The following is a 12671-nucleotide window of genomic DNA, read 5'->3' as shown; positions in this document are numbered from 1 at the left end:
AAAAGTGGCATCACATAGAACTAGTTTGAACGGGTGATCAATCGTCAGCATGAACACGATGGGCCAAAGGGTCTGTATCCATGCTCTATCTCTCACTAAACTCACTGGGTTCTCCATGGCTTTGTGCAGGGGATATCCTGTATCACAAATTTGATTGTTTTTTTTGTTGAGGAAGTGACGAAGTTGAGGGGAGGGGAGTGGATGTTGCATTCGTGAAATTTAGTAAAGCATTTGACAATAGACAATAGGTGCAGGAGTAGGCCGTTTAGAACGGAGACGAGGAAACACTTTTTCTCACAGAGTGGTGAGTCAGTGGAATTCTCTGCCTCAGAGGGCGGTGGAGGCAGCTTCTCTGGATGCTTTCAAGAGAGAGGGCTCTTAAAAATAGTGGAGTAGGGGATATGGGGAGAAGGCAGGAACGGGGTACTGATTTGGGATGATCAGCTATGATCACATTGAATGGCGGTGCTGGCTCGAAGGGCTGAATGGCCTACACCGCCCTCTGAGGCAGAGAATTCCACTGACTCACCACTCTCTGTGAGAAAAAGTGTTTCCTCGTCTCCGTTCTAAATGGCTTATCTCGTTAATCTTAAACTGTGGCCCCTGGTTCTGGACTCCCCCAACATCGGGAACATGTTTCCTGCCTCTAGCGTGTCCAAACCCTTAACAATCTTATATGTTTCAATGTGGTATCCTCTCATCCTTCTAAACTTCAGAATGTACAAGCCCAGCCGCTCCATTCTTTACAAGACCCATTTCGGGATTCACAGGGGTGCAAGTTATGCCACTGCCTTCTGGGCTCGTGTTGTGTGAAGCTACACAGTAATATCCCCAAAAACCTTGCCTGCGACTTCTTCATCACAAGCAATTTCAATGCCTATTACAGACAAATGTACCCTTGTATGACTGCAACAACTTCTTCAAGAGCTGCTGCAGCATTTGACATTTGATATCCCTTCTGCATAAGCCCTTCTCAATGCTGAGTAAGAGAGTCCAGAGAACTTGGGACATACAAGGACAAGACCTCTGTCAGGACTTTCCTAAATGACAGGGTGGTGGTTTACCTCTTGAATCTTGAGGTGAATTTCTGAAAAGCTATTGAGTTATGGAGTCTTACAGTGTGGAAACAGGCCCTTTGGACCAACCTGCCCACACCGGCCAACAGTCCCATCTACACTAGTCCCACCTGCTTGCGTTTGGCCCTTATCCCTCTAAACCTATCCTACCCATGTACCTGTCTAAATGATTCTTAAACGTTGTAATAGTACCTGCCTCAACTATCTCCTCCGACAGCTCTTTCCATACACCCATCACCCTTTGTGTGGAAAAACTATCCATCAGATTCCTGTTAAATCTTATTCCTATATCCTCTGGCTCAGGATTCCCCGACTCTGGGCAAGAGTGTGCGTTTACTCAATCTATTCCTCTCATGAGTTTGTACATCTATTAATCACACTCCTATCAGGAAGAGTAAATTTCCCAGTAATCAAGTAATGAATTGATACATGGCTAACCTACACCACTAGATGTCACTGTGTATCCTAGAATGTAATGTAAAGATGATAGGCCCAAAGGAACTTGATGTTGAGATATTATGACGACTAATGCTGTCAGTTGTGGTGGCGTTATGTGTCTTGCTAACTTAAGTAAGTTTTTTGAGCAGTTGACAAAGGTGATCAAAGAGAGTAGGGCAGTGGATGTTGTCTACCTGGATTTTAGTAAGGGATTTGATAAGGTCCCCCGTGGTAGGCTTAGCCAGAAGATTAAGATGTGCAGTATTAACAGTCATATGGATTTGGAACTGGCTTACTAATAGGGTTATGGTAGAAGGACAATATTCAGGATGGAGTTCAGTGACCAGTAGATTTCCACAGGGATTTGTGCAGGGACTGCTGCTGTTTGTGATATATATAAATGGCTTGGACATAAATGTAGACGGGTTGGTTAGTAGGTTTGCAGAGGACATCAAGATTGCTGTGGACGTGGACTATGAGGAATGCTGTCGAAAAGTACACAGCTACAGATATGGGCAGAGAAATGGCAGATGGAGTTTAATCTGAGCAAGTGTGAGATGTTACACTTTGGGTGGTCAAGTGTAAGGGAGAAATGTATGATTAATGACTTGACCCTAACAGTATTGACGCACAGAGGGATCATGGGGTCCAAGTCCATAACTCCTTAAATGTGGCAATACTAGTACATAGAGTGGCAAATAAGCCATATGGTATGCTTGCTTTCATAGGTCAGGACATTGAGTAGAAGAGTCATGAAGTCGTGATGTAACTTGATTAATCAGAATGACGCTGGATTAGTGGATATTAGCTGTAAGGAGTGGTTGGACAGACTTGAATTGTTTTCTCTGGAATGTCGAAGGATGCAGGGAGATGTGAAAGAAGTATATAATATTATGAGAGGCATGGATAGAGTAGACGGTCAGAACCTTTATCCCTGGATGGAAAAAAATCATATGCTAGAGGACATAGCTTTAAGGTGAAAGGGGTAAAGTTTAAAGGAGAGACACAGAGTAAGTTTTTTTTTAACATAAAGGATGGTGGTTGCCTGGAATGTGCTACCAGGGCTGGTATTGGAGGCAGATATGCGAGTGGCATTTAAGAGGTAATTGGAAATTGGAGGTATGAATATGCAGGGAATGGAGGGATATGTGCAGGCAGATAAGAGTTTGTCGCATTATGTTCAGCACAGGTATTGTGGGTGAAAGGGTCTGTTCATGTGCTGTACTGTCCTTTGAAACACTATATGCCATGTTGCCACTTGCGGGCAGAGCACCCAGGCAAATTCCCTGTATGTGAATACCTGGCCAATAAACGTATTCATTCATTCATTCATTATATGAAGGTTTGATTCTGTCCAGTGACATGGCAGTAAAATATCTACATGAGGATGACTGCTGTATACATTTTACCAATCCGATGCAAAAACATGCACTGGTGGAGTCCAGCAAAAGAAGGCAGATTCATTGACAGATACAACATGTAAAATGGCCATTATGCAAGATGACTATCAACACTATTTGAGATTAATTCATTTTATTCTTCCCAGATCCATCTCGACTCCCTCCTCTTTATACCACTCGCCGATATATCAGGGGCAATTTATAATGACCAACCAGCTATTAGCCCATTAACCTGTACATTTTGGGGATGGAAAGGAAGCCGGGCATCTGGGAAACCCATCCTGATTGAAACGGGAGGTACTGATTGAAACTGGGGAGGCTGGAAATATGAGATATCAGCTCCACTAACTTCACCACAACCACTCAGATGTTAAGAGATGATGATCCAGAAATGCTTGCGTGCATTAAAACCGCTTAAAAGGACGTTCTCCCAGGGGACCCGCCATCCTGGTTTACTGCAGGAGAGTGATTTCCTTTCCCATGCAAAGGGTAAAGGTGCATGGCACTGGGAATCCCGACCTTCTGCCTGGCTGTGCCAATTACAGCAGTATCCAGTGTCTATATCCAGTTTCATATACTGTAGGAAGCACAAAGTTCAGAGGACAATTCACCAGCTGGGTTGGAACTCTTAAAGCAGCAGATCTAAATGGAAGATGGACACAAAATGTTGGAGTAACACAGCGTGTTAGGCAACATTTCTGGAGAAAGGGAATGGGGGGATGGTTCAGGTCAGAACCCTCTTCAGACCAGGAACCCTTCTTCAGATCAGACCGGTCAGGTCTGAAGAAGGGTCTCGACCCGAAACGTCACCTATTCCTTTTCTCCAGAGATGTTGCCAGACCCACTGAGTTTTTCCAGAATGTTGTGTCTATCTTTGGTTTAAACCAGCATCTGCAGTTCCTTCCTACAGATCTAAATGGGACCTACTTCTAACAGTGTGCTAGATTCGCCAGCAATAGTAGATTCAAGATGGGAATGGGGGCCACATGCTGTGGGGGAGGGGGTGGGGAGCTGAGGTGAACAGTGGGGTACACAGTGTCCCTTTACTTCACCCTCAAACAAAGTGCAAAGCTTGGCAACAATATCAGATGCTGTATTGGTGCTGGAAAGTTTGTTTCATGGTTGACTTCAGCGGCAACCTCTCACATAGTGGTTCTTGTAAGAATTGGTCATGTAACTAGCTCTGGAGCAAAGCCTCTTCCTCTCAGGCACAACTGCTCTTGGAATGGAAGCCCACCCACTGTGTGAAGCGTGTGTATACTGAGCGGCTGCAATAGCAGTGTCGGGTATTGGTGCACATCGACTGATGTGTACCCAGCTGAGACTGATGTGTATCCTGGTTACAAAGATTCAGTTACAGCTCATCGGGCTGTAAATGAATCTATGATACCAGGATTTGAGTTACAGGGGAAGGTTGGATAGGCTGGGGCTTTTCTCTTTGGAGCATAGAAGGTTGGGCGGCACGGTGGCGCAGCAGTGGAGTTACTGCCTTGCAGCACCAGAGACCGGTTCGATCCTGACTGCGGGAGCTGTCTGTATGGAATTTGTATGCGCCCCCTGTGACTGCGTGGGATTTTTTCCGGGTGCTCCGGTTTCCTCCCACATTCTAAAGACATACAGGTTTGTAGGTTAATTGGATTCAGTAAATTGTGAATTTGGCCCCAGTATGTAGGATAGTGTTAGTGTTTGGGGTAATCACTGGTCGGAGTGGACTGGGTGGACTGAAGGGCATGTTTCCACATTGCGTCTTTAAAGTCTGTAGTTTCAGGGGTTACCTTATTGTAGTGTGCAAGATCTTGACCGGCATTGATAAAGTGAACACTCACTGTCTTTTTCCCTGAGGAGAGGACTCTAAAGTGAGAGGGGAGAGGTTTAAGGAGGACCTTGGACTGATACATTTATGACATTCAAAAGATATTTGGACAGATATGTGGATGGGACCAGTTTAATCATAATCATCACAATCATGATCATACTTTATTAGCCAAGTATGTTTTGCAACATACGAGGAATTTGATTTGCCAGCAGTCATACCAATAAAAAGCAACAAGACACACAAAATACATTTTAACATAAACATCTACCACAGTGACTCCTCCACATTCCTCACTGTGATGGAAGGTGAAAAAAAAGTTCAATCTAATTCTTTCTTTGTTCTCCCACGGTCGGGGGCCTCGAGCCTGCCATTGATGGGTCAATCTTGGCTCACGTAGCCGGCGGTTGGGCCCTCCGCATCGGGGCGATCAAGCTCCTGCTTCGGGGGGATCTCAACTCTCCGCACCGGGCGACCGGACCCTGGGTCGGGGCTAGTCGAACTTCCTGCCACTTTGGAGCTTCCCGACATCAGTCTCTGCCTGAGGCTGCGAGCTGCTCGATGTTGAAATCCGCAGGCCGCGGTTGGAGAGTCGATCCCAGGCAAGAGATCGCAGGCTCCGATGGTAAGTCCACAGCCCCGCGGTGGGGCCCAAAGTCAGTCTCGAGCAAGGACGCCAACTCCATGATGTTAGGCCGCAAAGCGACCGGAGATACGATCCGGAAAACAATCGCATCTCCGGCAAGGTAAGAGATTGAAAAAAGGTTTCCCCTGACTCCCTCTCCCACCCCCCACATAAAACAAACCAGAGAACAATAACACATTATTTTAAAACGCACTAAAAATAAAAACAAAAAAGACAAAAAGACAGACAGACTGTTGGCGAGCTGCCATCGCTGACGGCGCCACTCAGTGGACCCAGTTTAGATGGATATGGGCCAAAAGCAATCAAATGGGACAAGTCTGGATTGCCAACTCGGTCAGTTTGGATGAGATGGGCTGAAGGGTCTGTATTTGTGCTGTATATCTGGATGATTCCATGAGTCATCACACACCAAGATCCCACAGTGCACCCTACATAATGAGGGAGTCATAAGGTCATAAGTGATGGGAGTAGCATATGGCCTTTCGGCCCATCGTCTGGTTCCACATCTTTTTGGCTTCCATTAATGAGTTCATTCACCATAAAGCCCGCAGAAAGGAAACATTTTAATGAGTGTTATTTGATGATTAATTAAAGTATATGGGTCAGCTGAATGTAGAATGAAATCGATCAGATCCATCTAATGTGTTCCCATTGCTGAAGGTTCAGTTTTGATCCAGGCCTTCCAGTTTGGCCCTTGGCAGAGATTAAGTACGGCTGGATAAATGTACCCTCACAAGACAATCAGAGCCAACATCACTGCCATGGAGGAATGAAGGCTGCTGTTATGGCATGAGCTATAGTAGCACTAATACCATCATAACAAGTGCAGGAACAGCTTCTGCTTAAGTTTGGGTTGTGAATTGGGCTGTACCTTGGCAGAAGATTCACAGCAGCTGCTCACATCTGTCACACCATCTTCAATAAAGTCAGGGGCAATTGGAAGCTCACTTCATCATGCTTCTTCTTGGACGACATCAACAAATAAATGATTTATGTCTCCTGATTGCATTGCAAGTATGACTTTAACAGCAATTTTTCACCTTAAGTGGTAAGGGTGAGGGTCTTTTGACTTTTAATTGCTGGAATAGAGCCTATTTAACATTTGCTGTACTCAGCAGTAAGTTGATTAGATATGACATACCTTTGACAACTTCTGTGAGGTGAGATAAAATGCCATGTCAATTCACGCCTTCCTTTCGTTGGAACATAAATCACCTGCAATTTTGTTGTAATAATGTTACAGTTCATCTACTTTCTTGCCCTGACTGTAATGATAGATGCCGAGAACTTGTACTTCCCTTTGGTTCTCTGGAATTTCAGGACTGGTTACTGGGAAGGGGATTTTTTTTTAGATTGGAGATACAGCGAGGAAACAGGCCCTTCAGCCCACTGAGTCCGTACCGACCAGCGATCACCACACACTACTACACACACTAGTGACAATTTACAATTTTACCAAAGCCAATTAACCTACAAACCTGTACGTCTTTGGAGTGTGGGAGGAAACAGGAGCACCCAGAGAAAACCCATGCAGGTCACGGGGAGAAGGTACAAACTACGTAAAGGCAGCACTCGTAGTGAGGATCGAACCCAGGTCTCTGGTGCTGTAAGGCAGCAACCCTACTGCTGCGCCATTAGTTTGATTTACTGCCATTTACTTAATCGTTCCGATTAGTTTGCACATCTCGAGTATACTGTAAAGGGCACATAAGGCTAGATAGGCACGAAAAGCTGGAGTAACTCAGCGGGACAGGCAGAGAGAAGGAAAGGGTGACGTTTTGGGTTGAGACTCTTCTTCAGTCTGGAAGTTATAGGAAAGGTAAACGAGAGATATAGACAATGATGTAAAGAGATGCAATCAATACAGGGCTATAGGCCTATTGTGAGTTTATGTACAGGGACATATCTATCCATGCACTGTATACTTGTATTTATACTTATGCATTTTAAACATGTATGTCATGTTTTATACTTTGGCAATATAACAATGTTTTTTTATCATGCCAATAAAGTTTTTAAATTGAATTGAATTGAAATATAGAACAATGAATGAAAGATATGCAAACAAGTAATGATGATAAAGGAAACAGTCCTTTGTTAGCTGTTTGTTGGGTGAGAACGACAAACTGGTGTGACTTGACTGGGGGAGGTATGGAGAGCGAGGGAATGCAGGGATTACTTGAAGTTAGAGAAATCAAATTCATACCATTGCTGCCCAAGTGGAATATGAGATGCTTTTCCTCCAAGATACTGTATTGATCCTGATTTTTGTCGCCATATCCTCTAGTTACTGCATCTTTACTGCATCTTTAGATATCTTTGATTCCTTTGGCATGTCACATTATTTAGTTCAGAGATAAAACATGGAAACAAGCCCTTTGGCCCACCAAGTCCATGCCGACCGTCGATCATACCTTCACACCAATGCTATGTTATCCCACTTTTGCATCCACCCCCTACACAGAGGTAGGGGCTATTGGGGCAGTTGAACTGCACAGCTTTGCGATGTGGGAGGAAACTGGAGCACCCAGAGGAAATTGTATACGGTCACAGGGAGAACGTGCAAACTCCATATTGACAGCACCTGAGGCCGGGATTGAACCTGGGTCTCTGGCATTGTGAGGCCTCATGTCTAATAGCAGCGAATTATGCCACCCTTTATTTTGTGTCCTTTATTTTGAATATTGCCCAGTTTAATCATCTCCTTGCAGATTCCTCACACCCTTGTAATAGTCTGTTCGAACTCCTACCTTCCGGCAGACGTTACAAGGCCTTATACGCCCGCACCTCCAGACTCAGGAACAGCTTCATCCCCAGATCTATTGCTGCTCTGAACCGGCCCTGCTAAGTGCCCCCCCCCCACCCCCATGAACTGTATTCACGCACATCGACCCGGCACAGACATATTTGCACTGTTTTACTGTTCTCTTTTTTTTTAATAAATCCTGTTTCTCGGAGTATCTAAATTTTATTAGGTGTTTAAGTTATGATGATAGGATGGAAGCTGCATACCAAATCTCGTTGCACCTATGTGCAATGACAATAACATTATTATTATTATTATTATTATTATTATTATTATTATTATTATTATTATTATTATTATTATTATTATTATTATTCTCTTTCTCTGTTTATCAGTAGTTTTTCTTTTTCTTTCTTATTTAAGTTTCCATGTCTTTATAAAATTCTCTTGGAACTAAGGGAGATGGCAACCATCCCGCATTTTGCCTGATACTGCCTGATTATTTGCTCTTTCTTGCTTATAATAACTTTTGTAAGGATGTAAGATTTGCCTTAATTAACGGGAAACAATAATTTTGTGATCTAACACCAGTTTTTGTCTTCTTCACCTGCATCGTCCACCTGGCATCAGTATCTTTACCAATGGCGACCTGCTGATACCACCCGTGAGATTACTTCTACCAAAACATACAGTTCAAGACTGGAATCGTGTCCTTGCCTTGATTACGGACAAAGTCCATTTGCGCACCGGAGCTACTCAGAGGTAAGCCTTTTCTCTCGCAAACCGAGTCAGCTATTGAACAAAACTGAGACGTGACCGTGTTTCCGTTGTGGCTGTAATTACTGGAGATTCTTAAATAGTATTAGGAAGTAATAAATACAAATGCCACAGAGATGAAATATCAGAGTTCACAAGTTATGCAGTGCAAAACACGAATGTTGGCTGCTGCAGGTAAGAATATCATTGTTCCGTTTTGGTACAAATGACAATATAACACTCTTGACTCTTGAGTCTCCCATGAGATCAAAGTAACAAATTATTGCAAGGAGGATGCTATGAGAATGCAGGGTGACTTGGACAGGTTGGGGGAGTGGGCAGATGTATGGCAGATGAAGTTTAATGTGGATAAATGTGAGGTTATCCACCTTGGTAGCAAAAACAGGAAGGCAGATTGTACCTAAATGGCGTCAAGTTGGGAAAAGGGGAACTACAATGGGATCTGGGGGTCCTTGTACATCAGTCTATGAAAGTAAGCATGCAGGTACAGCAGGCAGTGAAGAAAGCAAATGGCATGTTGGCCTTTATAACAAGAGGGATTGAATATAGGAGCAAAGAGGTCTTTCTGCAGTTGTACAGAGCCCTAGTGAGACCACACCTGGAGTATTGTGTGCAGTTTTGGTCCCCTAATTTGAGGAAGGACATTCTTGCTATTGAGGGAGTGCAGCATAGGTTTACGAGATTAATTCCCAGGATGGAGAGACTGTCATATGCTGTGAGAGAATGGAGCAGCTGGGCTTGTATACTCTGGAAGGATGAGAGTGGATCTCATTGAAACATATAAGATTGTTAAGGGCTTGGACACGCTAGAGGCAGGAAACATGTTCCCGATGTTGGGGGAGTCCAGAACCAGCGGCCAGAGTTTAAGAATAAGGAGTAAGCCATTTAGAACGGGGAAGAGGAAACACTTTTTCTCACAGAGAGTGGTGAGTCTGTGGAATTTTCTGCCTCAGAGGGTGGTGGAGGCAGGTTCTCTGGATGCTTTCAAGAGAGAGCTAGATAGGGCTCTTAAAAATAGCGGAGTCAGCGGATATGGGGAGAAGGCAGGAATGGGGTACTGATTGGGGATAATCAGCCATGATCACATTGAATGGCGGTGCTGGCTCGAAGGGCCAAATGGCCTACTCCTGCACCTATATTCTATTGTCTATTGAGAGGTGGTGGGAGAGTGCCTTCGGAAGCGGGGAGATGATTTACCAAAGAATGACAATGGGGAGATGGTTAGGGTTGATGGGCTGGCAGGTAATCGCCCGTTTTGTGCTGAGGAGATGATCCGTTTGTGGGGCAGAGGTTGTTTCACAAAGGAATCGGGGGAGAACCCTAAATACCAAATAGAGAAAGAGGGCAGGGTGGTGAGGAGCTCGGTGGGAACAATTTAGAGGTTGAGGCTCTCTATTGTACCCTTCATGGATCTCAGCGTTGATTGAGATCGGAGTTTGAGGTTCGCACGTTGTGTTTGGATTTGTATTCCTGGTTGGACTTTGTGCAAGTGACATGAATTGGGCTCAGGGGTTTCCATGTGAGTGCTGAGAATTTTGAACAAATATGTAGAGGTGTGGTGAGGGTGCTGTTTACCAACTGAACTTTCAATAAAATTCCTTTGTACCAAGTGAATCTCCAGGCTGTCATCCTCCACCTATGATTACGAATAACAATGAAGCTTATTAACTGGAATGCAGCAGTGGAAATTAAATTGTCTCTTTTATCACATTGTTGCCATGAAACAACGTTTTTTTGTCGACTTGAATGCACTGCATTTAGACGGCTAGAAATATTCCAGTGACTCCCAGCACAATCTCATTAAATATCATGGGAATTTGCGTTAATGGATTATAGAAGTTTTAAGGTAAAATGCTCATTTAAAAAAAAAATTCTTGACCCCTGAAATCTATGGCAAAAATTACCTCTATTACCAGAATTTTATTTGAGATTGTCCTAAATTGATATTAGTTCAGACACCCTATTCAGTAGTATGACCTGAATTTAGGTTGAAGTTTAGGTTTAGTTTAGTTTAGTTTAGAGACACAGAACGGAAACAGGCCCTTCGGCCCACCGAGTCCGCACTGACCAGTAATCCCTGCACACTAACGCTATCCTACACACACTGGGACAATTTACAATTATACCAGGCCAATTAACCAACAAACCTGAATGTTTTTGGAGTGTCGAAGGAAACCAAAGATCTTGGAGGAATCTCACGCAGGTCACAGGGAGAACTCCGTGCAGACTGCACCCGTGGTTAGGATCGAACCCGGGTCTCTGGCGCTGTAAGGCAGCAACTCTACTACTGCGCCACCATGCTGCCCTTTTGTCACGTCACAATAGTATTCTCACATGTGCTGAGGTACAGTGGAAAGCTTTTGATTTTCTTGTTTTATAGATATATATATATATATGGTAGAATCACTGTACTTTACAGTGTAGAAACAGGCTTTAAAGCCCATCATAAAAAGTCACCACTGTAAAAAGACCCGTGTAATTGTTCCCATTCCCTTGTCCCTTCTCCACTGGTTTTTTGAATGACGTACAAACCCCTGTGTCAAATGATGGGAGTAATCCCATCTCCAGTTTTACGCTATTTCTCACTGAATTGGAGATGCAGTTTATTGCCAGCATGCGATCATATTAATAACAACAATTCTTTTTAATACATTCACAATTTGATTGATTTGAGACATTAGAATCATATTATTAATATCCAAGCCAGATGTGGGGATATGGCTTACATCTGGAAGTCTGATGTGCTCCATGATTTAATAGTCAAAATATTCTTGGGGATAAAACATATCCGTTGAATCACTGTTGCTGGGAAATCACCTGCCTGTTTCCTTCAATACAGTTCAATGAAATCCATGGGGTGGGAGATTGCAACCTTCACCCTGTTTCGACAAATGCAATCTACCTGGTGTGCACATTCAAATAAGATCAAATAGAACAAGTTATCCTACAACTTTAGGCTGTGCATGCCATACGCAAGAAGAGGAATGTCCAGTGAGGAGTACAATGTTTCTCTCTGTGGATGCTGCCTGACCTACTGGCTATTTACAGCATTTAATGCTTTATTTCTAGGTCGTAAGGTCATAAGGAATAGTAGTAGAATTTGGTTATTCGGCCCATCAAGTCTATGTCCTCATTCAATCATGGCTGATCTATCTCTCCCTCCTAACCCCATTATCTAGACATTTGATTACCGCGTCAAACATATATGATGTAAAAATGTATGCACTAGGATAATAATCTAAAGAAACAGAAAATGTTGTAAAAAGCAGGTCCATGGAGAGAGAAATGAGAATGTTTTGGGTCGATGACCTTTCATCAGCACCAGGGTAATAGTGTTTGTACTTGATAGTTTTGCTGATTTACCTATGTTTCAAGCAACCTGAACAGAATATGTATGCAACAAGCATGCATCTGAGGGACATGTAGACTGACACTTTTGTTATCTGGGGTTTGAAGTGTAAATGACTGGTGCTTACTAGAAGTTGCAATCTGGCAAACAAAATGAAGTTCCCAACCAACCCTGCGGTGAAAGTACATTTGAGGAGATTTCAAACACATAAAGGACATCTCTGCAAATAGGTTTGCTGATTCTGTTGGGAATTATTTAACTTTATGTGTGTTTATTATATTAGAAACTGCACTTTGAACATTATGTCCTCAGGCTACTGAAAAACAGCTATGGTGGCTGATAGCACTTGCAAACAATATTTTGAATGATTTTACTGATTGTTATTCTTCTACCACTTCACCGTTTATTGAAAGCTTTGTCTTCCTG

General features: G+C 43.4%; 1 protein-coding gene across 2 annotated transcripts in view; it reads left to right on the top strand.

Annotated features, from left to right (window-relative positions):
* dcdc2c (doublecortin domain containing 2C) overlaps positions 1-12671 on the top strand; it is a 114338-nt gene that overhangs the window by 33217 nt on the left and 68450 nt on the right. For both annotated transcript variants that reach the window (XM_033021655.1, XM_033021654.1), the window contains exon 6: positions 8750-8881. In XM_033021655.1, the coding sequence (XP_032877546.1) occupies positions 8750-8881 (132 nt within the window). The remainder of the gene's footprint in view (positions 1-8749; positions 8882-12671) is intronic.

Source organism: Amblyraja radiata, chromosome 5 (genome assembly GCF_010909765.2).
Source record: "Amblyraja radiata isolate CabotCenter1 chromosome 5, sAmbRad1.1.pri, whole genome shotgun sequence".
In the NCBI taxonomy this organism is placed as follows: Eukaryota; Metazoa; Chordata; class Chondrichthyes; order Rajiformes; family Rajidae; genus Amblyraja; species Amblyraja radiata.
Note: the sequence above shows the minus strand (reverse complement) of the source record. Positions and strands in the feature narration are given on the sequence as shown.